At 37.3% G+C, this 27,497-nt stretch overlaps 1 protein-coding gene across 1 annotated transcript; it reads right to left on the bottom strand.

The window, feature by feature from the left end:
• Positions 1-27,435, bottom strand: LOC127635324 (glutamate decarboxylase 2-like). Its single transcript, XM_052115260.1, has 16 exons — positions 26,811-27,435; positions 26,436-26,498; positions 26,002-26,145; positions 25,271-25,504; positions 24,708-24,798; positions 23,947-24,059; positions 23,070-23,185; positions 22,828-22,907; positions 22,650-22,704; positions 22,411-22,527; positions 17,748-17,812; positions 17,401-17,479; positions 17,100-17,249; positions 14,944-15,051; positions 12,827-12,916; positions 1-2,923 (listed from the first exon to the last, which is right to left on the bottom strand). Exons 1-16 carry the CDS (start codon positions 26,878-26,880, stop codon positions 2,750-2,752), a joined length of 1,749 nt encoding a protein of 582 aa, XP_051971220.1. The 5' UTR covers positions 26,881-27,435; the 3' UTR covers positions 1-2,749.
• Positions 27,436-27,497: the final 62 nt, after the last annotated feature.

Below are 27,497 nucleotides of genomic sequence, written 5' to 3' on the forward strand. Positions count from 1 at the left end.
TTTATTGGTATTGTCCCATGAAAGTAAAACACATTTCAAGAGAACTGGATTTTTAAAGAGGGTCTGTTGTCTGCCTCACTATACATGTTATATATACCAGTTTTTAACTTTCTTCTTAACGTCAGTTCCTCAATGAAACATATTTCTTTCAAACAATGTTGGGTGAGAAAGAAAACAAACTGAATTCACCTGGTCATGTTGTTACCCTGTTCAGTTGGGCTCATGACAAACTGATTGGGTAGCCGTGAAACAGCGGATAAAGCACTGCTCATAAAGATCTGACGGATGCTACAGGGCAAAGCTCGAGAGAAAGACATAGAGAGAAGATAGAGCGATAGAGATAGAGACATTGAGACGTCAAAAATGCTTACAGTATATCGAGGCATGCCGAGAACCAACACACTAATATTAAAGCTGCGGAAGACAAAGCAAGAGACAGAGAGAAAGATAGAGATTATTGTCGCAAAAGCATACAACTTCTAGCCACATTGAACATGCTTGCTTAGCAGATTAATACGTCGGGTAATGCTAACACAGCGAGCAAGCTAGCAACAGAGTACTATAGTTGAAGCTAAGATATCCATATTGCACACTAAAACTAACACGGGTTGCACTTTATATATTTGGGATTGTATTTCACAAGCTCTGAAGGCAAGGCGTTCATGCACGTGCAAAGAGAGCAGGTTTGTAGCAGCAGCGGAGAAAACGTCTGCGAGCATTTCAAGACTACCACAGTGAGATGTCAATGCATTTGTCGTGATTATAAGAGCTTTACACACACAGCTTGCCAACCCTGAAAAGGGACAGATATAATGCTCAAATCTCAAAGGTTCTGACGAAATTAGCATTCTTTGCCTCTTTCATTCTGTTGGGATACATGTAGTAGCATTAGCATTAGCATTTGAGAGTCTACTAAAGATTTCAGCTATAAAGCAACTCTCAAATGAAAGTCCAAGCTGGGAAACATTCAGACAACGCTTGATTTCTTATAACATCCAACTAAGAACAACCATTGGACAGATCATCATACTGTATATGCTAAAGTGCACAAGCTCCTCTTTAGGAGAACTAGACAATACTGCAATAAATACTAAGGCAATACAGTTACAAACACACATAAATACAAATTGGCACAAGATATCAAGTTTATCACTTGGGCACAAATACAACCAGCATTGGTTCAGAAATGGCTTTCATAACCACAGAAATGTCTCAATAATAATTATAATTTATTGTTAGTATATTAAAATGTAGTGGATTCTAAAGTATTTAAAGCCATATCCTTCATACATTTATCTCTGCATTAACAACACTTACATCATGTATCTGACACACGCACACACAAGCAGAATATATCTACTATTTCTGATTATTATTATTATTATTATTTTAATAGAGAAAATAATATTATTTACCACACAAATAGATTCTGCCTTATATACAGTACATGGATGTATTCACATAGATATGAACTTCATCAGGAACATCTGAAAGTCTATTTACACACAGGGCAGAACCCTTATGCTTATTTTCTTTGAATTTAAACAGAACATTAAATTCAGATATTAGCTCTGTTATTACCCTGAAATACAGTAGCTAGAATTCTCTATAACAAATCTAAATAATTACATGAATGAATAAATCTATTGTTATTATGTAATAAAGCTGTTTAGACTATGTAAATCTGACTACATTTCAACATAATACTGCATCATGTAATGTACTCTGTTCATATAAATGTGCATGTGCATTTTTTCTTTACAAGGGATATTATTAAATGATAGTGCAGAACAAATGCTTGATTTAGTTTTTCTAATTTGACATAATGGTTCCTTGCCATCCACAGATTATCAACTGTAGACACCAATCCAGACATCCAAAAATCAGCTAATTGTATTTTCTGCCAGTGTGATACTCAACTATTTATATACCATGAAATGGTTTGTTTGGCTAGATTTACTCTCGCCAGTGGCGTAGCCAAGGGTGGAAAGGGGTGGGCCTGGGTCCACCCAAATTAGACACGGAGGCCACCCTGAATATTTATAAAATCATTTCAAAAATGCATAAATTCACATTTCTGAAAGTGTGAACGAATTGTTTGAATGCATCAACTTTTTGTTGTTAAGGAAAATTTGGCCCATCCATTTTTAGTTTTGCTGACTTTCTATATTGAAATATCATGTTTACAGAGCATTATTTTTCTGTATAGATGCTGGTGGCTTCTTATCAATATAACTGTTGAATGATGACAGACATTTTATTTATATTATAATATTATATTGTATAAATGTGTTTTTTCTTTCTTTCAATAACTAACCCAATTTAAGTAACTGAAGTTGTTTCTTTGAAAATCTCTTCAAATGGCAAAAAGCTTGACAAATCAAATCTCATAATATAATCATATAGATTAATGTTGTCTGGCACTTTGAATAACTGATCAAACAGAAACTCAGGAATGACTTGCACTGAATAGAAGTGATTGACTCATCAAATTCTCACTAAACACGTGTAAACAAACAAAGTTTTGTTTAAGACACTAAGACAGTTAAAGCAGACATTAACACTTTAACAGGGCTTTGGACCATGAAGCCCACAACAACACTACAATACTAAAATACTAGATATTTTCATGTCTTATTTTTTTTATGTGACTTTGGAGGAGAGGAATCAAAGAGTTACCGTTACATTCACAACAAATAGCTGATCCATCCAGGGACACAAGAATAAGAGGTTTTGGTGCTGTGAGTTTTTAAAGGTCCTGTCCCAGTCGCTCAATCTCTTCAATGAGGAAGTCAATGTCTTCAAAGGTAGCAGCTGGGTTAGAGATGACCATACGGAAGAAGTTGACCTTGTCTCCCTGCGGCTGATAGCTCACCATGGTTGTTCCGTACTCCATCATTCGGGCTTTGATTACTGGGGCGACCTGCGAGACACCAATTTATTATCACCATATTTATTGAGAGCGAATTTTAAGGTTGCACGATAATGTCCAATCAATTATAACATTTATTTCCAGTTAGTGTAGTTAGTCTAAATCTCCCAAGCAACAGTAAAATGTTGGCTAAAATGGCAGCGAAACACTCTTTTAATCCATGGTGGGGGAAGGATTTTAAATATATATATATATATATATATATATATATATATATATATATATATATATATAAAGTTAGTATAGAGTTCAAAAGGTGTGGTCAGAAAATGAAGCATCTTAAATCAACAACAGTAGTGAAAACTAATGCAGGAAAAGAGCAAAAAAAGCATGTCTTCTGTTGAAAAAAAAAATCATTCTGATAGGAGAAAACGGGGCATGTTGAAGCGATAGTTCACCTAAAAATGAAAGTTCCCTCATCACTTACTCAACTTCAAGCCATCCCAAAAGTGAATGACTTTCTTTCTTCTGAAGAACACAAATTATGATTTTTAAAAGAAAATTTCAGCTTTGTTGGTCCTCACAATGCAAGTGAATTGTGACCAGAACATTGAAGCTCCAAAAAGCACATAAAGTCAGCATAAAAGTAATCCATTTGACTCCAGTGTTTTAATCCATATCTTCAGAAGTGATATATGTGTGGGTGAGAAACAAAATGTAAGTATTTCTTTTTTCTTTTTTTTGCTATAAATTCTTCTCTCTGCCTTATAGAGGGCAGGGTGTATGCACGAAGTTTCACATTTTAGAACTCGCCAATGTTGCCCCACCAGAAATAGAAATAGACAGAAAGAGTAATAATCACGGGCCCGTTCTCCATACATTGATTAGGGAGTTATCTGGATTTGATTGTTGATGATTTTACCCAATCCTGGATTGTTTCGTTCTTCGGAGAACATCTTGGAGTTGTTGCCATGGTAACATGTATGCAAGCTCAAGCCTGTTTGGGAGCAGACTTATTTAACATAAACAGTATAAGATAGCACCTTTATAAGCAGACGTGATACTGGAAGTCTGTATCAGCCGCTGTATTATTCTTTCGAGAGTATAATTATAATTTTATGAATAATCTAAGATTTTATAAAATAATAATATTGTAGATAATAATAAGTACAGAGCTTATTTATAGGTGCTGCTTTAGTTGTGAGGGAGTAGTCTACTTCATATTTATATTATTATTTATTTGTAATTTTTCAACATTTTTCACAATTGTTTTCGTGCATAAACTTTAGGGTGTTCTGTCTGCACTGATCTTGGTTCTTAGCACTCTCTACAGCTCAACAGATGCAAATAACTTAATGAAAGAGTGGTGTATGTTGTGCCAAGTGTATATGATAGACCTCTTACATAATACACAAATATATTGTGACTTTTGTTGTTTCCGGCCATGTAAGAACTCAGGCTTTTAAAGAGAGCTTTTATGTTCCTGCACATTTGTAAAGTTCATGTAGGTTAGTGCACTGAAATAAAAATAAATAAATAAATAAAAAATATCAAAAGAAAGTGCAACTGAATATTATGTTACACATTTAATTTATTCACAACTCTCTATTCCGGCTCTCTATAAATGAATTAATACTGAAATATCTAGTAGTATAAATGTAACTATTTTATACGCCTATATATATATATATTCATATTTCTAAAACATGTTATGACATCAATACATTAGTCTCTCATGTTGCCAACCAATCATTGCACTGCTGATCATGGTTTCGAGTATACATTTGCCCTTGTTAGTAAACACAGGAACGTGTAATTACCTCAGACAACTCTATCCAGATATACTAATGTATTGCGCTCATGCGTTTGAAGAACACAGTTAGCTAGAGAGGAATTAGCATGATTAGAAGATCTGGAATATGTAGAGGTGTAACGATTCACTGGCTTTCTCAATACATTGATTAGAAATCCTGTCGATTCATATGCGTCGATCTTGAAATATGATTTTTGAATCGAGAATCATTAGTGTTGGTCAATTATCAATTTAGACTGTTATAAATCGAATGAATCGCAATTTAGCAAATCAGTACACAATATTTTAGAATATAAAAATATTAAATTAGTTACATGTGTGATTTAAATGAGACATGTGCGGCTTCATTCTCTAGTGCATCCCGGAGCATGTGTCCTCACAGCTCTCCCTCAGTCACAGACGCGCACTGCACTCTTTCATCGTCCTTCAAGGGGTCGCGCCTGCTCTCCATTCCATCCGAAACTCTCACTGAAACCTTTTTCTGAGCAACTTTCCGAGTCTTTCAAGCACCTTATGTCTGTTATCTCCTCTGGATTTCCATCTCATGAGCAAATGACAGCTCGCAATAGCGCTCTTGTCCAACGTGCTCAAACATTTTAATACAGCTGCCACCTCACCGAGTGGACACTACATTGTTGGAAATTAAGGTGAGCTTCAGGCAAAAATTCCAAAAAATATATAATGTATTGAAGGGTGAGGGTCGAAATCCCTTGTCTCTTCAGATATATCAATACATATATATATCCTTTTATATCAATATCTATCTATATTCTGTTGCTTAACTTCTTTAATAAAATGATGAATTAACTATATGCATGATCACATAATCAATTTTATTTTTCTTATGCATAACTGAAATATATGCTGAATCATATGTGTGTTAAGAGTTAATTTTTGATTTCATGCACATTCCTTGAAGCCTCTCTCTCTGTTCTTAACGGAGGCTGACTTGAAGGTCGTCTTGGGAATAAGCTTGAGATGAGACACCAGGGAGAATGTTAAACATATGTTCCAGATGTATTCTGTGGTTGATTTTTACCTGTCCATGACTAATTATATGATTTAAAATCCTATGTAATAGCACTTGAGTAAGTAGAAGTGTAAATTTTCTCTTATTATTTCTTTCCTCTCCTTTGCCTGAGGGGTGAATATTTCTTATCTCACTGTTTTGGTTAAAATGACCTGATAAATGTGTGCTCTGGTTCCCTTAGTGCGCAGAGAAACACTGTCGTTCGTCAGTGTTTCGTGTGTGCGTATTGACCTTCTACCCAGGATTTGAACCCAGGGAGACACAGCAGGCAGACTCGAAGACGCTCGAGACCATCTGCGAGGTCACTTCAGATGTAAATCTCGGGCCAGGACGACAATTGCGCTTGATTAATGTTGATGTGCTATAGCTATCTATATGTTGTGACTTTATGCTCTGTTAGCCAATCAGGAGTGAAATAATAGAATGTACTCCTTGCAAATGGTATAATTGATGTAAGATTTTGTGTAATGTATGATTTGGCTTTCGATCTCCTCGTGAGACTTTGCCCCTGGCTGTACCAATTTCACTGCAAACTATTCTTCAGTAAATTTTGGATTCTTTGATTGAACTTCTTGACTCCTGGTTTTTCTTTCTCCTTATCTGATCCGGGTCATAACTGTTATACCCCTAACAGTATGTTAGATGCTGTTACATAAGTTTTGTAATATTTTGATTATTTTACTGATTCAAGGTCTCCACGGTCATAGAAAAATGGATATATCAGAGAATTTTTAATTGTGATTTCAAGGCGTGGAAAATTAATGTAATTCATAAAACTTCTTTTTTTTTTTTTTTTTAGCTGTGTTCAACTCTGAAATATTTTATTGGTACATTGTACTCTTGAACTATTATTGCAGCTTATTGTCCTGTGTCCACAGAAGAATGTGACGTGCCAGTCTCAGCATGACACGAGAATGCACTCCTCCCTGGTGATTGATGTAGGACACCACTGTCCTGTTGTCCGACTGGAAAATCTTTAATGCCAGCAGCACTGTGAACATCTCCAGACATTGGCCCATCCAAACCCTGTATGCTGGATGACCCTTGTATACAGCGCACCAATCTGTGGAGGAGGACATCAAAAGGAGAGTCTGTTTCGATGGTAACAGAGTTCAGTAGCACCCAAGTGCCAATTTGAAGAGACAGAACACATGCGTCAGTGGTTGAAGTCCCTTTGTGGAGTTCAAATCGTGTGATCATTCAGCACTGAAAAGGTCTTGCATGCAACAGCGGACAACAGAAGCTGTGATCATGAGCCCCAAAAGTCTGTGGAATCTTCTTGCAGAGAGAACTTGTCCCACCCTGAACATCGCTAGACACTGGCGAAATATCAGAACGTGAATTGGAGACAGACATGCCTGAATCACTCGAGAATCCAGCTCCACCCCTAGAAACAGATTTTGTTGCCCTGGCAACAGCCCTAGATCAAATGACTGAGAAAAACATTTCGATTTTGGGCAGCTAATGTCTCAGAGTGGTAAACACAAACCAATGGTCCAGATAGTTCAAAAATGGATGCCTTGATGCCTCAAGGGCATCAAAGCTGCATTTATGCATTTTGTGTTGTTTTTGTTTTTATTATTTATTTTATCCCCTTTTCTCCCAATTTGGAATGCCCAATTCCCACTACTTAGTAGGTCCTCGTGGTGGCGCGGTAACTCACCTCAATCCGGGTGTCAGAGGACAAGTCTCAGTTGCCACCGCTTCTGAGTCCGCAAATCCACGCATCTTATCACGTGGCTCACTGTGCATGACACCACGGAGACTCACAGCACTGGAGGCTCATGCTACTCTCCGCCATCTATGCCCAATTTACCACACACCCCATTGAGAGCGAGAACCCCAAATCGTGACCATGAGGAGGTTACTCCATGTGACTCTACCCTCCCTGGCAACCGGGCCAAATTTGGTTGCTTAGGAGACATGGCTGGAGTCACTCAGCATCCATGCCTTTTGTGAAAGCGCGTGGAGCCAGTGCAAGTCCAAACAGAAGGATGCAAAATTGATATGTTTACCCCCGAAAGCGAATCTGAGAAATTGCCTGTGCTTTGGCACAATCCAAATTTGGAAATAAAAGTCCCCCGGCTGTACTTGTGATATTATTTGTTTCTGCAAGTTGTAATCACAACTTGTGTTGCACTGTGTTTAAGTTCACTGTGCCCGATGAACATCGAATTTTGCTATGCATGTCTCGAAACCTTTGGTCATGGATACAGTGGCCGAATTCGATCAGGCAATTTTAAAACATTCTCACGCTGAATGTATTTACAGCAAGGGACCCCAGATAAACTATCTTCTCTAGCATAGAATGGGGAAGAATGTGCGAACATGGAGGAGAATTGAGCGCAAGCAGGCTCACCACAACGGCCCCAGCATTCTTATGGGGGCGGGGGACAATGTGTGGTGTTTATGTTCACTGTTTGTTTTGTGTACTCTACACTTGTGCTCGATGAACATCTAATTCTGTTATGCATATCTCGAGAAAGAGGCTGAATGTGGGAATGGTTTTTATTTTTATGTTCGCTCCCCAGCAAGCTGCGGGGGAAAACTGAACCATATTCTGGTTGTCAGACATACGAGGCGCGTACAACGGCAAACTCGTTCGATACTGACAGAAGGGCAAACAGGAGATAAACTGATACATTTATATGGTTCAATATCTATGGGGGCCCATTCGTTGTTACACAGCAAACTCGTCAGGCTTGTATGTAGACCTATTTCTATATACACTGAGTTATATTATGCGTGTCCTGAGACCCTTGGTCATGGAGGCAGAGGCCAAACTCAAGCTGAAAATATTCAATGCTCATTCACCAGTGTAAATTATGGGGGAAACTGAGCTAAATTGGTGTACTGAAAAATGTGTTAGACACTTAATCGATCCCAGCGTATAAGATGGGAACAATGTGTAGTAATAGTAGTTACTAGTGAATAGTAGTTAATAGTGAATAGTGCGAAACACCCTCGTGAACAAAAGCATTGCCTTGATCAACTCGCTCCCCAGCGTGAGCCACAGGGGGAAAACACGAGAGAAAATTGAAAAGGAGCCGGTATTAGCTCAAAGTCATTCCTTGCGCTTGGTTGGACTGCAAAATCATCTTGTGTAGATCCAAACAGCAGACTGAAAAGAGTGACATCCATGCCACCACTGAAAAATCTAGCAGAGATAGCAGTGCGCATCTCTTGTCTTGCCAGAATGTCTGTGTGATCAATAATGGGTGAAAGATAAAAGAAACTAGCTAAAATACCTTGCATCTCCTGATAGAATAGCAAAAATATAATGGCATGACTAAGTACTCCACGTGTTAGTTCGCCATCACTTCATTGGGGAATATTCTCTTATTCCAGCCCCCTTGTTCTATGGCCGGGCTCACTAGCCCATACATGATCCCTCCACCACAAGCAGTTCATTTCGAAAGGGGGGAGAGAGAAAGGCGGAGGCTGCTCCTCCATTGCCTTATTCATGTGCATTCTCCAAGAACGACATAGAAAAAGACAATATAGAAAAAGTGGCCAATTTGTTCCTTACCTTCTAACAATGAATTCTCTCATACAGTGTTTTTAAATGGCAATGGCTTTTATCTTTCACTTGCGCTTGGAGGGTGACAACCATGAGGAACCAATGTCCATTTGCACTCCAAACTTCTCAGACCAAAAGCCGAAATCCCTAACGGCTCCCATACACAGATCTCTAAATCTGGAGGCTGTGAAACTGGAACAAGTGGGGATAACATCTCGTGGTGAGAAATTGCAGGTCTTGAAATGCACAACTGTTCCTGACGGACCCTGGTAAAGTTTGGAAAACAACATTAGAATTGCTCAGAAATGTACGCTGTATAAATAACATCCTTACATGTACACCACTCAAAAGGGAGTCGCTGGAACAAACACGGGCTTAGACAAAATCGTGCACTGAAGAACAGAAAATCGGACTCAATGGCGCCAAAACAAGCGCTTTTATGAAGCCTGTGACATAGCTTTCTAGGGGTGTTGCTTAAGCACCACTAGACAATAAATTGGCATGGTTGAACAAAGGCTTCAGACCATGTGACTCTCAGGGTGTGACCCAATGATAACAATCCACCACACATAACCCAAACCCTCATGAAACAAGCCTTGATAAACTGGAGACCATCCAGTGCCACTTCATTTTTGTCTCAAAGAAAAACACTGCAAAGCCTTTCAGAGTTAATGAAAGCATTTTTGTTAACTGAAATGAATGGGAAAACTTAAATACGAGACTTAACTACAATACATTTTCAGGGCTTAGTAAATAAAAATGACCACATAGTGACTAATATAATTGAAATATGTTTAAGGAGATTCAATTTCTCATCTCTGTCTAGTGGAATCGCTATTTAGTGGAATTAAAATTTTTAATGGGGGTGGGCTGTAAAAGTTAAAAAAATTTTAAAGTACAGTGTCTCAGAACATATAAGGATCCTACCATCAAATATCAAGCTGTAGCCTCAGAGTTTATTGCCTTTGTAACAGGTTCTACTTTCAGCTACATGAGGAGAGCAGGAGCAGTTTGGGTAGTGTGAGATAGAGACCTTCTTTGTATGATTCACACGAACGGCCTAATTGCTGATTAGAGCTTTTTGGCAGGGGTGTGACAGAACAGCAATCAGCCAATGAATGATGCATGATGGGCAGCCCCTCCCCCTATAATTACACTGATGTAGAGGACATCAATTTACATTTATGTTTCTGGAAACAGATATCTCCTTAACTGTTTTAATATATATACAGCTCTGGAAAAAAATTAAGAGACCACTGGATTAACTATTATTAGGTATGTGTTTGAGTAACATTTACATTTTAGTTTTATTCTATAAAATACTGATATAATTTCTCCCCAGTGAGTGCAAGACACTATGACTTGTAGGCATTTCCAGGTCTCTGTCTAACTATTAGAAAACCAGGTGTTGGGCAAAACTGAAAATTAGACTCATCAGAGAATATGACCCTAATTCAGTCCTCTATGGTCCAACCCTTTTTGCTAACTCATCCTGGCTCTTCTTTGTTTCTCATTGATGAAGGGCTCTTTTCTAGCTTTGCACGACTTCAGTGCTGCCCCTAGGAGCAAACCGGTTTCAAACCATCCTCAATGTGCACTTCACCCCAGCTGCCTTTTGCCATTCTTTTTGTAAGTCACTTGTTGTCATCCTACAGTTTTAGAGTAACATTCCAATGAGTTCCCAGTCATTTTCACCCTCTGCTGGTCTGCAGCTTTGTTGTCCCCAATGTCTGCTTCTTGACCTTGTTCTTATGAACCGTCTTCTTTGATATTTTAAGGATGTCAGCAACCTCACACTCTCTGTATCCCATGAGCATAATTTTGTTTTTTGCACCATTCTCTTTACACTCTAGGGACTGTTCTATTTGAAAATCCCAGGAGATCAGGAGTTACAGAGACACTCAAACCAGTCCATTTGGCACCAACAACCATGCCACAGTCTAAATCGATGAGATCAAATATTTTTTCCCCATTCTGATGGTTGATGTGAACATTAACTGAAGCTCCTGACCCATATCTGCATGATTTTAATCATTGTACTGCTGCCACATGATTGACTGATTACATAATTGCATGAAAAAGTAGATGTACAAGTGTACCTAATAAAGTGGCTGTAGAGTGTATATATATATGTATATACTGTATATTTACCTGTATATATAGACACAATTAACTTTATGTCATCAACCCCAAATGTTGTATGTGTAAAAACAGAAATAACCTTTAATTTTCCCTTCAAATTATTTTGATATGTTACTCTGGCCTAATCATAATCAAATAGACTGAAGCTTTAACCCTCTTTTTTGTCTAGTGTTACTTTTCACATGTTTTTATTTTAGTAATATTTTTAATCTTTTGATGAAAATGTCCTTTACATTTAGTGTCATAATGTCATATTCATTAATTTTAGTCAATTTAACTCTGACTAAATTGGCATATAATTTTAGTCAGTTTAAGCCTATTCATTATTGTGAGCAAAATTATGATATTTTCAAATACTCAAATGACCAAAGTTCAGCCATGCAATTCTATGTGGCGAAAGCTGATGTAGGTTCTATGACTTGTTATCTGTTAGTTAAACGGCTCACTCACCGTTTACCATAACATTATGTGTTATGTCACTATACGTATAAGCTATTCGGTTAAACAGGCTGAAGCACACGTAGAAATGTACTTCACTAGAGTTATGCCATTTGGCCAGTGGCCATGGCACACCTAGCTAGCATACACTCAGTGCACATTGCTCTTCGGAGCAGCAGCAGTACATCAGTCTAGGCGATAGATCTGCTCGGTTGGAGGATTGTGTTTTGTGTTTGTGTTGTTAGTTTTGTGCAGCAACCCTGCTTTGTTGATGAATGTTTTTAAGGTCTATTTGTGCAACAGTATGTCATTTTGCTTGATGCAGCATGTCTTGCGTTTGTAATGTGCAGCAGCAGCAGCACCATGTCCAAATGCTAAACTTTGTATGTATGTGGATTCTAAAGTAGCAGCATGTCTCCATGCTTGCTCTGCAGCAGCACCAGTGTTTGCAGATCTAATCCGCCAAGACCATTATAAATTTGTCATACCCACTCTTTCAGAAAGTTGCCATGACTGAACTATGTTTATCACAATGTTTCAAAATGTTTTACAAAATGTTTTACACTAACGTTTAAAAATATTGTATATGGTTAATGTTGAGGGATATTTTAAGGAGAATTAACAATTTATAATAATTATGTATGTCTATGTTGCAAACAAATGAAATACAAAGAATACATTATATTCAGGTACAGGCCCTTTTAACTTGTTTAAGAAGAAAGACATGAAGTGTCCCACTTTCATAATACAAATGTCCCACTTTACAAGTATTGCCTGGAAAGAGATTGTCTTCAAAGGTATTTAGTATTTCCCAATGTTTCGTAAATCTTAATTTTGAATAAGGTAGGGAGATATCTTATGCTTTCTATAAAGATATATTGTCTGGTCATGTGGCATTTGAATCATCATTAAAAGTGCCAGGAAATTTTAAATTTAATAATATTCTCCCAACTGATTTGAAAAGTAAAAAGCTCCGTTGCAACACTATGCCTCCTCCTTTTTTATTCTCACCTTGTGCAGACGCTTCATTCTCTCCACTTTGTCCTCCAGGTAGCGTACGCCCGGCGGAAGATACCAGAAACACACATTAGTATGCTGAGGCTGCAGGGACACACAATCACAAGACCACCAGATAAAAACACAAATCATTGTGTGTCCACGCAATACACACATCCATAACTCATTTCAATGTATGACACACACTTGCATAAATAGAGCACTCAGGGGAGTCCATTAAAGATCCGTGACAGAATATGTGATTAGGGGCCGCCTGGGGCCATAATGGGAAATTTTGTTGCTGTCAGATTGGAAGCAGCCATGTAATCTATTCAATCAAGCTGCTTTTGCTGTGAGGGGTTTGAGTGCTTGAGCAGGTACCTCATGGACACACTACAGTCTATTATAAGCCATCATCGTCATTGTGAGACTCCAGAATGCCTCTATGCACCAGTGAAAGAACCTCATTATGCATTCAGCTGGTGGTATGGGCAGATGAAACACAGATCAATTCGTACCTCACTGTGACTTCAGTGTTCGAACCAAAAAGTTCTTGCTAAACAGAGGCTGAAATGTTTTGTTTGATCTTTCCATTTGATCATACTGAAACATTGTAGCCTTCCTTTGCTTATGCTTCGCTGACATGGACAAAGGTGCATTTGGTGAGGAGCCTCAAGCCAAATCACTTTATCACATTGGCACCAAGCACAATTTACATTTAAATGAGCTTGAACGAGTCATTTCAAGGGTGAAACATTTCATTTCATGAATTAGTGCACTCCATCAGTGCAGTATTGGAGAAGATACTTACAGTATCTTATAAAATACAGGACTTTATAGCTGCATTTAAATTCAGAGAGGATCTCTTTATTTTAAATAATGTTTTTTTTTTTTTTTTGTATTTAGAAATCCAATGTTTTGTAAGTGGTATATTTTAAGGATAATTTGTTTATACAGATATGGTAGGGTTGAGCAATAATCAGAATTGGATTTCTTTCAGTTTATGAGTTTGAATTTGAATAGAATTGGCCACACCCCACAGGAAGTTGAATTGCAATTTTAAATTGAACGATAGAAAGTAAAAATTTACTTAGTTCGAATCTAAAGAAATTCAACACAGTTACACAACACAATTGAATTAGTATTTTCTGACATAGATAATTACATAAACACTTTTGTCTAATTGGGCCTATCAATCAACCAATAGGTAGAACATACTGATTAGATATTGTTTTTAATGAACTAATATTAACATAAAATGTAATATTGCCATACAGCACCAGAAATATCTATATATCTGATTTTTTTTAATCAATTGATAGTTAAACATGGTGAGTTACATTAGGGCATTCTGGGAAATGAAGTGTTCTTCCACCATGGTCCATTAAATGAAAATGCATTAAATATAGTGAACTTGATACAATGTAATACACATTTCTAAAGTTGACATTTCAAGTTAGTTAAATCCATTTACTAACAGAACTTAAAATATCAAGCTGCCGTGACTTTAAATAATCAAAAGCATGAAAATTAAATGTATAATTATTATTATTATTATTATTATTATCTATTAAAAACTAAACTTAAAACAGTTATGAATTTCTTTGACTCATTTCATTTTAATTCTACTTCCTTAAACGAACATCCTCTTTGCTACTGCGAAATACATTTCAAATTCAGTAATTTAATTTTAATTGTATTGGCATTATTAATTAATTAATTCACATAACCCATTTGATAATGCACATTTTAATTGGGCAAACAATTTATTTGAAAAAGATTAAGAAATAAGAAGTGATTTTTATTGGGAATTAAATGACATCAGTTTATATGATTTTCAGCTAGACGATATATTTGAATGCTTCTGAAATATATCATACAACACCATATTCAGAACACTAATATCTATAGAACATTTTGAACATCTGGCACCAGATTTTATTGGTTATTCTTTGTGGAAACAATAACATTTGCTTACATCAGGGGGTACTGCTATATAATCAAAAATCATTTTGTTTTTACTATTAATTTCTTTAACATTTGTATTATTTCTAACTAGGAATAAATGGCAAGGATGCTGTAACAGATGCTGCAACAGAAGGCCAAACCAATTAAATGAAAAAAAAACTTGCCTTTCCATTAAAGACCATCTCATATCCTTCCCTGTCCTTGATCTTGTTGTAGAGATATTCTGACAGCTCCAAACATTTATCAATTTGAGCCTCAAAACCAATAGTGCCCTACAATGGACGAGAGAGAGAGAGAGAGAGAGAGAGAGAGAGAGAGAGAGAGAGAGCGAGAGAGAGAGTATTATCTATATCTACAGAATAGTACTGTGACCTGTGGATAGAGAAGTATTTTAGCATTGAAAAACATTTAGTAAAATAAAAAATTACTATTATTCATTTTCATTTATATACCCTGATGTAACAATTCATAATAGTAAACAACAATATTTACCTCTATTTATTTTTACTAAAGCATTTTAATATAACAGAAAGGCCAGACTGAGACTTCAGTGATGAAGTAAACAAATTGTTGAATCAGTGTCCTGAGTCGATTCATAGAACTGGACTGTTTGAATTGATTCATGGAAATGAACTAAACATTGTAAAAAATGATTTTCAAGACAAGTATTTTTGTCTAGTCTTCCAGTAAAAATGTCTAAACAATTTGAAATTGCATTTTATTTTAAGATTTTAAGTTCATGTTTTGAGAGAAATCTAACCGAGTATAGTGAGATTCATGCTTAAAACAAGAAAAATGGAGTAAGAAACAAAACCGTTAAACAAATGTATTTTTCTTACACTGGCAGAAGTCTGAAGTTCACAAAATGTCATCTTCTCTTTAAACAAGACTTAATATCTTATGCTATTTTGCTTGACAAGTAAATAAATCATGTTTTAAGAATGTTTAGATCATTTTACAGGAAAACAAGACAAAAAGACAGATGTTTTGATTTTTAACATTTCTACAGATGTTTGAGTCAGAGACCCTCTGTCTTCATGCTCTCATTTCTGCATGTCTGAAACTATAACTACTCTAACTATACTGGCATATACATTTTCTTTTTTAAATCATTGTGATATTCACAAAGTGTTCTTAATATTATACCACCAGAAACATCATCACAAATATACTGTGAATATTCAGTATATCACCGAGCCTTATGACAGGATTTTGTTTTTTACTGGATGATTCAGCCTGATCTCATGACATTTACATGACAAAATGATATTACACAGTTAATTACACGTATGTGTCAGAGGTGAAATGTCCACTGTGTGGCGCTAAATGCAAGTTTAATGTTCTCCAAACAGACGAGGTTTTTAAGGTTAATGCTCTATTCAGATTTAAATGAACAAAACGGACCTCCTTACCCTAAACCCTACACCTGAACCTAACTGATAGTGTCAGAAAAAGCGAATGTGAGATGAAAAACACAGTTGCTGAAGCAGTCACATCATTTTGTGGTGCTTCTGTGAGACTTCCAGCTCCTGTCCTTTACATCACAAGAGCAACACTTTATCAGCTGAGCGCAAATTGATCACACTCAAACAAGCTTGTAAATGTTGTTGATTATGTAATGCAAACGTTAAAATATATTGCCTGACAAGTCTCGTGCTACAGTAAAAGTGTTTAGATGTCATAAAAGCATTAAGTTCTACATCAATATTCAATACAAATGATTGTATTTCGTAAATCTTGATACACTAATAAAAAAAGCACATTTTCCTGAAGGTGTGCCTTTAGCCCCGTTGTACTCAAGTGTTTATTAACTGATAATCTGCCGTTTGAGTCATAATTTTTGATAAAGTGAATAAAAGTCGTTGTTGTAGGAAACTGCCGCAATACACACATCGAGCATAAACATCATGTAGCAAAAATGTAAGTATAGTAATGTGATTCTATGAGATCAGTTTGCACAATTATTATTAACTGCTGTCTTCCATTCTTTAAAGAAGAGTAACTGTTCAATGATATGGACAGAAATGCCATTCTTTCAGTCTTTAAAGCCATCTTTTTACCACAGATAAATAATAGCACAACTTGTCAGACTCTTAGCATTTAGTATGTCAAATCTTCCCTTTGAATGAAACAGAGAGAGAGAGAGATTACAAGTAAAGTTTCTTTTATATGCCAATTTGTTCTTCAAAGAAGTAGATACAATAAAGACTCTTTCCCTAGAAATTCAATAGGAAATCTTGCAGCATTTATTGAAATTCTCACTTGTTTTCTGTATCTTGCAATAATGAAATTCAATGGAAATTCTGAAGCCTCCTTATACCTTTGCTCTCCACATCAGCCATAGTTTGAAAATGTCCACATGGCGTCCGCACTGCAGGGCTTTGTCCCCCGTGTCGTAGGACAGGTCATAGTGCTTGTCCTGCTGGAAGAGATAACACGCCTGCATCTGATTGCAGCCCTGCATCAGTCCCTGCAACAAACAAGATTACAAAACAATCAGTGACACTTAATCATCTAATGCAATGACATTCAGACATTTTGTAATGTGACCCGTGTGTCCAAATACTTTTAGAGGGTTCTGTACTGTAAATAAAGTATCTGAAATGATAATATAAACTTACCTCCTCTCTAACCAGCAGAGCAGAGCACTGCAGGGGCACAGCCATCATTTTATGAGGGTTCCAGGTCATGGAATTAGCTCTGAAATTGACAATATTGATTGCACATGATTTAAAAACATTGCATTGTCCTTTACAAGTTTAAAAGTGAATACCTACAAAACTGTTTATATCTAGACCAGATTTGTCCCTGAGGCACAGCAGTGTACCGTGAAAGGTCACATCAATAGAAAATTCACTTAAAGGCAATAATGTATCAGGCAAAAATGTAACAAAAATGTAATAAAAAGCCCTAAATGCATAGACTACTTAATCATTTTAGGACTTTAAAAACTCCAGACTGAACTGACCTCTCAACTCCATTGAGCTTCCACCTGTGTTTCTGGGACATCAGCAAACTTCCACCCCATGCTCCCTGCAGAAACACACAGAGTTAAAGTAAAAGGTACGCCGTGAATGAAAATGTGGTTATACTTTGATCACTGTACCCTTATGTCATTCCAAACACATATGACTTTCTATCTTGCGTTAAACACAAAAGAAGAAAATGTGAAGAATGTCAACGCTGCACTTTCCATTTAATGAACTGCCCTTATGGATATTCAAACTGGACGTGTGTATATATATATATTGGTTCCATTTGGTAACATTAGCTGACAACATTAGTTAGCATTAACTAACAATAAACAATATGGATTAAGCATTTATTAATCTTAGTTCATGTTAATTTAAAAATAAAATTAAATAAAAAGTTGTATTTGTTAAAATTATTTAATGCAATATGAACTAACATGAATTACAATGAACAACAATGTGTGTGTGTGTGTGTGTGTGTGTGTGTGTGTGTGTGTGTGTGTGTGAGCGTGTATTTATCACTTTGTGGGGACCAAATGTCCCCATAAGGATAGTAAAACCCGAAATTTTTGACCTTGTGGGGACATTTTGTCGGTCCCCATGAGGAAAACAGCTTATAAATCATACTAAATTATGTTTTTTGAAAATGTAAAAATGCAGAAAGTTTTCTGTGAGGGTTAGGTTTAGGGGTAAGGTTAGGTTTAGGGGATAGAATATAAAGTTTGTACAGTATAAAAACCATTATGTCTATGGAAAGTCCCCATAAAACATGGAAACACAACTGTGTGTGTGTGTGTGTGTGTGTGTGTGTGTGTATGCCCTCATGAAGTTTAAAAAGGCACCTAAAAATATTTCCCCTTAATGAAAAAAGGTCATTTCTGACACTGCTTGGAATGCAGTGCATGACCCGTATGGATTACTTTTATGCTGGTTTTATCATTTTCGGAGTTTAACAGCTCCATTCTCCATTCACTTTCATTCTATGGAAAAAATCAGCTTAGTAATTCTGCTAAATACATCTTCTTGTGTTTCAGATATACAAAAGAGAGGTTCTACAGGTAAGTTCTTCACTAGGTGAACCATACCTTTACCATTTATCATATTAACTGCATATTAAAATAAACATGTTTGTTCAATTAAAGTTTCAGTTATACTATACAGAGCTGCTCTGTATCTTTCTCTTTTTACATAATTGGGTTTAATACTAAGTACAAGTACTTTAATATAAGTACAGGCATATCAACATTCTTAAATTAAATTACAAGTGTACCAGATATTACCTGGTGCACAAGATACTGATCCTTACCTCTTCAAATTGGCATATGGCTAAAGGCAAATATTGTAGGCCAGAATATTAATCACTTTATATTTCACTTAAACACACTGTAGGTGGGATGATATAGTGCTTGCTACAGATCTTCTCATCTATACCGGCAGTAAATGGGCAAATGTCTAACTGAGGCATTTGGGTTAGATGAATGCAGGACAGTGGATCCAAATTGCATTTGTTAGAGCGCCACTATTCAGTCACAATGCATGTCTGTGTTCATTCTGAAATGTCACCAGCTGTAAGTCACAGCATCACGGGAAAAATGAGGCAATAAGATATCACTATTAATCTTATCGACCTCAAGGGAATGAACACACAAGTACACACTCACACAGACCGACTGAGGGTAATTCCTCTAAAAGGAAACATTTATGGGGCTTTTCCACTGCACGGTACAACTTGACTCTGCTCGCTTTTTTGGGGGTTTTCCACTGTGGATATTACTGGTACCTTTTTTAGTACCACCTCGGTCGAGGTTACAAGCGAGCCGAGTCGATACTAAATGTGACGTCAAAATCCTGCAGATCATTGATTGGTCAGAGAGAATCGTCACTAACAGCGTCTCTGGATTTATGACACGCGGCATCAACCCGCTAGTTTTAAAGTTAGCAACAGCGATAACAGTATCATTTGTTCACGCGAATATCGAATTGTGAAAAAAGAAATGGCTGTGTGCAAAACTACGTCGTAGTCAATAAACGAGGTGCAGACTGTCCACTCATTAGCGAAGAAAGAAACGGCGCAAACAGCTAACACCGGATCTACCAACAGTGTAGGGAAAAGTAAAAAAAAAAAATTTAAGTGACCACAGAACCATCAAGGTAAAGTGGAAGTGGTTCGACAAAATGGACGCTATCTAAACCGGCGAGCAATGGGAGGGAGAGTGCCCTGGATGATGGAGGATGGAGGATGGTACGTTTTGTTATGTTAACTCTATACTCTCCTTGAAAGCTTCACTTTATTTAGTTGACCAGCTTCTGGAAACTTTCTTCTAAAACAACCAATCCAATTTAACTATTACACTTGTGTAAAATCACCATGCAACAACTGCTTTATGCCGCACAGAGAGCTAGTAGCTAACAGTTAGCGGTTGTGTTATTGTTTTGGTCAGTAATGTTTGTGTCGTGTTTAAGATGACGTCACGGCAGTAAAGGCGGCACAACTATGACGATCAGCCTATAATCCCACCCATATTGTGGCGACACTAAATTGCAGTGGAAAAGCAAGCTCAGAAAAGTAAAGCGAGTAGAGTTGCATAACGTGCAGTGGAAAAGTCCCATTACATAAAGTCATGCTCCAAAAGGAGGTCATTTATGACATGCATGCTAAATTCACCCATTGCCAAATCACAAACACAGCAGCATCAACTATGAACAACTACTATATTTAAAAATGTTCCAATGAAAATGTGAGCGTGTCTTGCCTTTGCAAGACTCACCACCAGCAAAATGCATGACAATGGTGTCATTTTGATTACTAAGGTGTGGATATGCAGTTGCTAAGTGATTTTGGAAGACTGCCAGGGTGTTGCTATGCCGTTGCTCAGGTTTTCAATGTGGTTTCACGTTTGTTGCTATGATAAGGTTACTAAAGCATTCTGGGAGGTTGCAAGGGTATTGCTCGGGTGTTCTCGTGGTTGTCAGAGCATTGCTGTGGTTTTGCAGAAGATAGCCGGGGTGTTGCTATGCAGTTACTAAGGTGATCTGTGTGGTTACAAGATTGTTGCTACAATATGTAGTTGCTAAGGTTTTCTGAATGGTTTGTAGTGAACTACAAACCATGGCTAGGGCCTTGTTAGAGTATGCATTTACTAACATGTTCTGAGTGGTTGTAAGTGCATAAGGGGATATCCAGGGTGTTCTAGGTAGTTGCCAGGGCATTACAATGCAGTTGTATACATAGCATAGTATGCACTTTAGTATGCAGTATGTTGTTGCTATGGGGTTCTGGGAATTTGCCGGGGTGTTTGCTATTCAGTTGCTTAGGTGTTCTGAGTGGTTTTAATTGCATTACTGTGTGGTTGCTAAGGTGTTCTGGGAGGTTGTTAGGGCATTGCTATGTGGCTGACAGGGAGCTGCTATGCAATTGATAAGGTGTGCTGTGTGTTTGCAAGGGCCTTGCTACAGTATGTGGATTATAACATGGCCTGAGTGGTTGTAAGCGCAGTGCAATGTAGTTGTCCCTGTGTTCTGTAAGTTTACTAGGGCATTGCTCTGGGTGGTTTCAAGCTTGTTGCTATGCAGTAAGGTGTTATGTGTGGCTACAAGGGCCTTGCTACAGTTTACAGTTGCCGAGGAGTTCTGAATGGTTGTAAGCATATTGCTGTGCAGTTGCTAAGGTGCTCTGTGAGGTTACCAGTGCATTACTATGCAGTTGCTAAGGTGTTCTGAGAGGTTGCCAAGGCATTGCTAGGATGTTCTGGCTGATTTCCAGTGCTTTACTAGCAGTTGCCAAGGTGTTGTGATTTCAAAGGCATTGGTACAGTATGTAAAGTTGCTAAAGTGTTCTGGATGGTTTTAAGAGCATTGCTATGGTGTTGCTTTGGGGTTCTGAGTAGTTGTTGTGGTGTTGCAATGCAATTGCTAATGTGTTCTGGGAAGATGCTAGGGCATTGTCTTGGTGTTTTGTATTTATTCCAGGGTGTTGCTACAGTTTGCTGTTGCTAAGATGTTCTGAGTGGTTTTATGAGCTTTTGCTATGTGGTTGCTTGTGGCTGTTAAGGTGTTCTGGGAGGATGCTAAGATGTTGCTAGGGGGTTCTGGGTGGTTGCCAGAGCATTGCTATGCAGTTGCTAGGGTGTTCTGTGTGGTTGCAAGGACATTACTTCAGAATGTGTTTGCTAAGGTGTTCTAAGTGGTTTTAAGCACATTTGTTATGTTGTTCCTAGAAGGGTTCTAGGTGGTTGCTGGGGTGTTGCTATGCAGCTGCTAAAGTTTCTCGAGTCCCTCTTTCAACTTACATCTGTGGAACATTTCCCCTAATTTTACAGTCTGTCAAGTGAAAACCATAATCACTTCATAATAACACACCTCTACTCAACAAGCGACATGATTCGAGAAGACATTCTCCTCCACAAAACAAATATGCTGAAGTGTTATATCAGGCTTAGGGATTTGTTTAAATACCTAACACTTTGTATGAGCAATTAAAATAGTGATTCTTGTCATAGCAAGCACTACTAACAATTGTAAAGGTTATTAGTTCTGCATCTGGAGAACGACACTTATGATCTGCTAGCTCTGAGATCACATTTGGATCACTCTCCACTGAATTTCACACTAGAATTATTGAAGAAGTTCAAGTAAGTTCAGAGAAACTGATCTACTCACATCCACATGCATCCAGACATCATACTTCTTACAGATGTCCGCTATTGCGATTAGAGGATCAAAAGCCCCATAAACCGTGGTACCGGCCGTAGCACTGACAAAAAACGGCACGTATCCCTGTGAAAAAGAAATCAGGGGATCATTTAGGGTCCTTTGTGCTACAGAAACACAACAAATGATTTAAACAGATATGAAAGAGGCACATGGAATGCTTGAGGAGTTACGGTCATTGAAATTACCTTCTGCTTGGCTTCAACTATTCTCCTCTCAAGGTCAGAAGGAATCATCTTACCCCTGTCAGAAATGAACGTGTTTTAATGCGGAGCTCATATGGTTTTGTGATTATTATGTTTTGAATTACAGTTCTCAATCCTGCAGTCACGATGTGAAGCATCTGTAGCGATAATCCAGACCCACCTTTCATCGACTTTAATACAGATGACGCTTTCTGTACCGATTCCAAGCGCTGCAGCTCCTTTCTTGATTGAAAAATGGCTCTGAAAGATATATTATCTTAATTGTACTCAAACATAAATATTTGCCACTGTATATAAAAGCTTATACAATACAATAGCTTAATTAATCTTCAAAACTGGAATAGCACATAACAGAGACAGTAGAGGTTAAGGCAGATAAAAGAGAGATAAAAATGGCCATACATGCTCAGATGTGAAAGCAACCAGTCTTGGAACGGATGACATTCCTTTCTCCTTCACCTCTGGAAACATCTTATAGCGAGCCAGCAACATGGCATACATGTTGGAAATGGCGCCACCTGCAGAAACATAAAGCAGTCCTTCCATTCAATCACTGAGGTGAAGCTTGACGGCTAACCCTCAGTTTCATTTACCCCTGTTCTAACGCTCCACACCACCTGACAGTTTTCACACTCTGAAAACTGTGGTACGAAAACAGTGGTATGTAAATTAAAATGTCAATGTCAGCAGGGTTTATTTCACAAAACATTAGATATTATTAATAATCAATGTTTAAAATGTCACCCACAGAAACGTGTATTTAATATAAACAGGCCTATATTATTTAATATGTTTAATTCATATAATGTCTTTTCTTTCCTATTCTGTTGCGTTGGACTACTGAAATCGCTCTGTTGTTTGACTGTGTGGAATTTCTTTGAATTACAATTAAGTTCTTCTTCCTGTATTTTAAATTCAACATCCTGTGTGGGGTGTGGCCAATATTACTCAAATTCCAACTTTCTTCCATAAGCCCATGCAGACGTTCTTTTTATCAGTTTAGGATGCAAACATTTTACCTTAACTTGACTTAAGCATCCCAAATGATTCATTCTGATCAAGCTTAAAACAATTTCATAACAGAAATAACAAAGGTTTCTCCATATCTCAGAGCCTGTTGTCTTCATTTGAAACTGAATTCAAAGAGTAATCTAGGCTTTCAAGACTAAGTAATCTTTCCTGAGAACTTATGACTTTTAACCTATTCATGTGCTTGCACTTCAGCAACAAGACTCATACTGCAGAATAAGACAGGTCATTTAGATTGACAGCTGCTTACCCGGAGAGAATATTCCATCGCCGTGGCCGTCCTCCCAGCCAATGATCTCTCTCATCTTCTTCAGCGTGACGTATTCCAACAGCACAAAGACTGGCGCCACCTCATAGGTGAACCTGTTTGCATGCAGATCACATGAGCCAGTTACACAAGCAAGAAAAAAAAAAGTCACGACAACCGAGCAGGCTGACACCCGTTTTTGCATCTGATGTTTCAGGTTATTTTGCAACAATTTGCAGATTTTACAACTGTGTGTCATTGCAAATGCAAAATAATGGCAGAGGTTTCATAATTTAAGCACTTTGTCCAAAATAGAAAGTTTCAAATATCCAACAAATGTTGTTTTAGAAAACATGGCTTCAACTTTGTGAAAGCAGTTCTGCATACAATTAATCTTCATTAGTCTTTTTTTTATATTTTACATAGTTGTTACAATATTATTACAATATTATTATCGTGCTTTAAAAATACATCACAAAATGCACATTGGAACATAACATTACTTTCCTTATTAAACAGAATCAAAGTTAATATGCAATCCCTTCTCATTGTGTCCATGTGAATGGATCTGAGCACAAGGTGCATGGACTGAATTCATCAATGCCTTTTATTTTATTCCATTTTATTGCTCTATTCCTTTTATTTATCTGTTATGTAAAGCCTATCTCAAAGACCGGGCCAAATTAATGCTCATGAAGGAGAAAAAACCCGGAAATAATGTCAACTTGCTTTGTGTTTTCATGTGAAGAGACCAACACACTCACATATTGGTGTTGGCAGTGGACGTCAGCCAATCTGCCGCCAGACCAACCATGTCTAATCCAGTGGAGAGCTGATTGAAATACCTAGGGTGTGCTAAAGATAGACACAATAATGGGGGGTGTAATTAGTTTAATGTGGAAATATATTTATGAGCCCACTAATGGTTCATTATTAATAGACACTTGCTTCTTGATGTAAAACACTTTAGATGGGAGCCGCAGACTGGTGCAATCAATCAGTACACTCTGATGCTTACAGGACATTTATAATGATTCCCAAAACGAAAGTACTGCTTATTAATCGACATATCAATTCACAAATGAATGTTTCCCGTTGAAATGCCACCAGAGAATATAAAAGCGTCATTCATTAAATCATGATCTGACACATTAAGGATTGATATTGTGAAGGAGCGTTGAATTTACATACAATAATATGTATCAACATATGATGTCAACAATAATCGAACTAAAAGGCTACATATAAATATAGAAGATAAACTCCACACGAAGCACATCCACGAATGAACATGTTTATAATCATGTTTCATTTCTAACACACTCACCGGTCTTTATGGCGTATTTCAGTGTAGCGCGACAGCTGATCAGAATATCATCTAAAGTCTCGGGTTCATCCGAAAGCTCCCAATTATTCCTTTGAAGCAATTCATTAGGATAGTGAAAATCGATCACTTTCGTTGACCGGTCAAAAGATTCCACTATATAAGCCAGCAATATATCCACAACCTCCTGCAGAAAATTCATAGTCTTCGCGTCCCCGTTTAATGCAGGTAAAAGATCTGTAAAACAATTATAGGTAATATTAGATATATTACATTACAATAATAAATCATTGTATTTAGTGCAAAGACCAAGGGAGAAATAGCTTCATTTAACCTTGAGAAAACGAAGGACAAAGTCTCCAAAATTTAATAATTTTCATTCTGATGCCTTGAATTGAGAATTTATATTTTTATAATAAAATAATTTTTATTATTGTATAAAATGCTACAAATTCGGGGGGTATAAATCGACATTTAATATTAAATAAAATTTACCGACTGAATTAAACTGACGACGTGCAATATTATACAATGGATAACCATTAATATATATTTATATGTTAACAAATCTGCTGTATTTTTACGAGAAATCTCCATCCTGAATGAAAACAAAGAAAAGTGTTCTCCGTAATAACCATTTCACACATCAAGATAATGTTGCCTTTTTTTTTTTTTTTTTTTTTTTTTTTTTTGAAATAGAAACCGTTGATCTAGTGTGATATGTGTTGATTTACCTGTTGAATAGAGATCAGAGAAGCACAGGCTGGGTTTGGGGCAGTTACAGGGTTTATTACAGCCGCAGTTCTCCTCTGTTGGCTCATCTTCGGCTTTAATTGGGGCTTGAGCTGCTTTCTCAGCCTCTCCCACATTTAACAAAGCTTCAGAGAGAAATCAATCAATGTAATATTAAAGTCGAATACCACACCTCTAAACCCTGTATGAGACAATACATCGCACCTTCCAGACTTTTCAGGGTGTACATTCCTTATAGGTTACTAAATGAAATGCATTATTAAATATTGAACAATATCCACCAAAGAACCCTTTAATACTGAAATCTGCCTTTGTGTAAGGAAAGTATTTCTGAAAATCAGGACAATTTTAGATTTGAATGTAGGAGAGACACAAATAATCGTACATTTTGAGCGCATGATAAAAATAAACGTACCACATAATTTGGAGCCGATGCCTCCGGTGAATTTCTGGGCCGCCGCCTGACACCAAGCTCTGGCTGAAATGATCAAGTGCGTGTGATTTTAACACCATAAACTTCTCGATCCATCATAAAACTTCCATTAAGGAGACTAATAATCCCTGGCATGGCACTGACTTTAAAAATATGGCTGATGTTATCATTGGACACACATGACATTTGAAGGCTTAAACTTAACCTTGAGCGCACACATTCTTCCAAACCACACAATAAATGTCGCATTTCTTTGTCTCGGATCTGTCACAGTCAAAGAAATATTAAAAACAGAACACGGATATGCTTATATTTTCTTTCTTTCTTTTCTTTTCTTTTAAATATATAACAACTTACTGGTGGTGGGACTTTGGCTGGGGCTTCCAGCTGCGTTTTCACCCTTAAACCAAAACCCGTGTGATGCCATCGCGAACAGAGCGGATCAGAGCGGCGAAAGAGCGAGGCGATCAGCGGCCATCCAGACGCGCGTCACGGGGGAACGGGAGCTGTCCGCAGCCGTGGTGCTGAATCTGTCCTGTTCGCCTGAGAATCCAATTGCGCAAGTAATGTATTTACAATCACACGGGTCCAGACGCTTCAAATCGTGATAAGATGTTCATTAAAGATGTTCAGATTCCACAGAAAGAGAACAGCAGAGACGGAGTGTCTATGTTCAGTTGGTGCGCTGTGCGCGCAATGATTTGGAGCAGTCGGAGTCTGTCACTGACCTCACGGAGAAACACTGGCACTGATGGAAACGCAGGCATCCAATGGCTCTCATTCTCTGTCACATAACTCTGCTGCAAATGCAAGTTGGGGGTGCGTAGAACATGCATAAAAATGATCTTTTAGCAATTCGTTACCTGTCTAGCATAAAATAAGTAAATAAATAAAAATAAATAATAATAATAATAATAATAATAATAATAATAATAAAAGTATGGTAATAGTGGTAATAATAGCTTTGTGTGGAATAGATAAGCCGCTTCACGTCACCAGTGAAATTCCGAAGTGATTCAGGTCATGACGAACTATTTTACGTCG

This window comes from Xyrauchen texanus, chromosome 42, assembly GCF_025860055.1.
Source record: "Xyrauchen texanus isolate HMW12.3.18 chromosome 42, RBS_HiC_50CHRs, whole genome shotgun sequence".
In the NCBI taxonomy this organism is placed as follows: Eukaryota; Metazoa; Chordata; class Actinopteri; order Cypriniformes; family Catostomidae; genus Xyrauchen; species Xyrauchen texanus.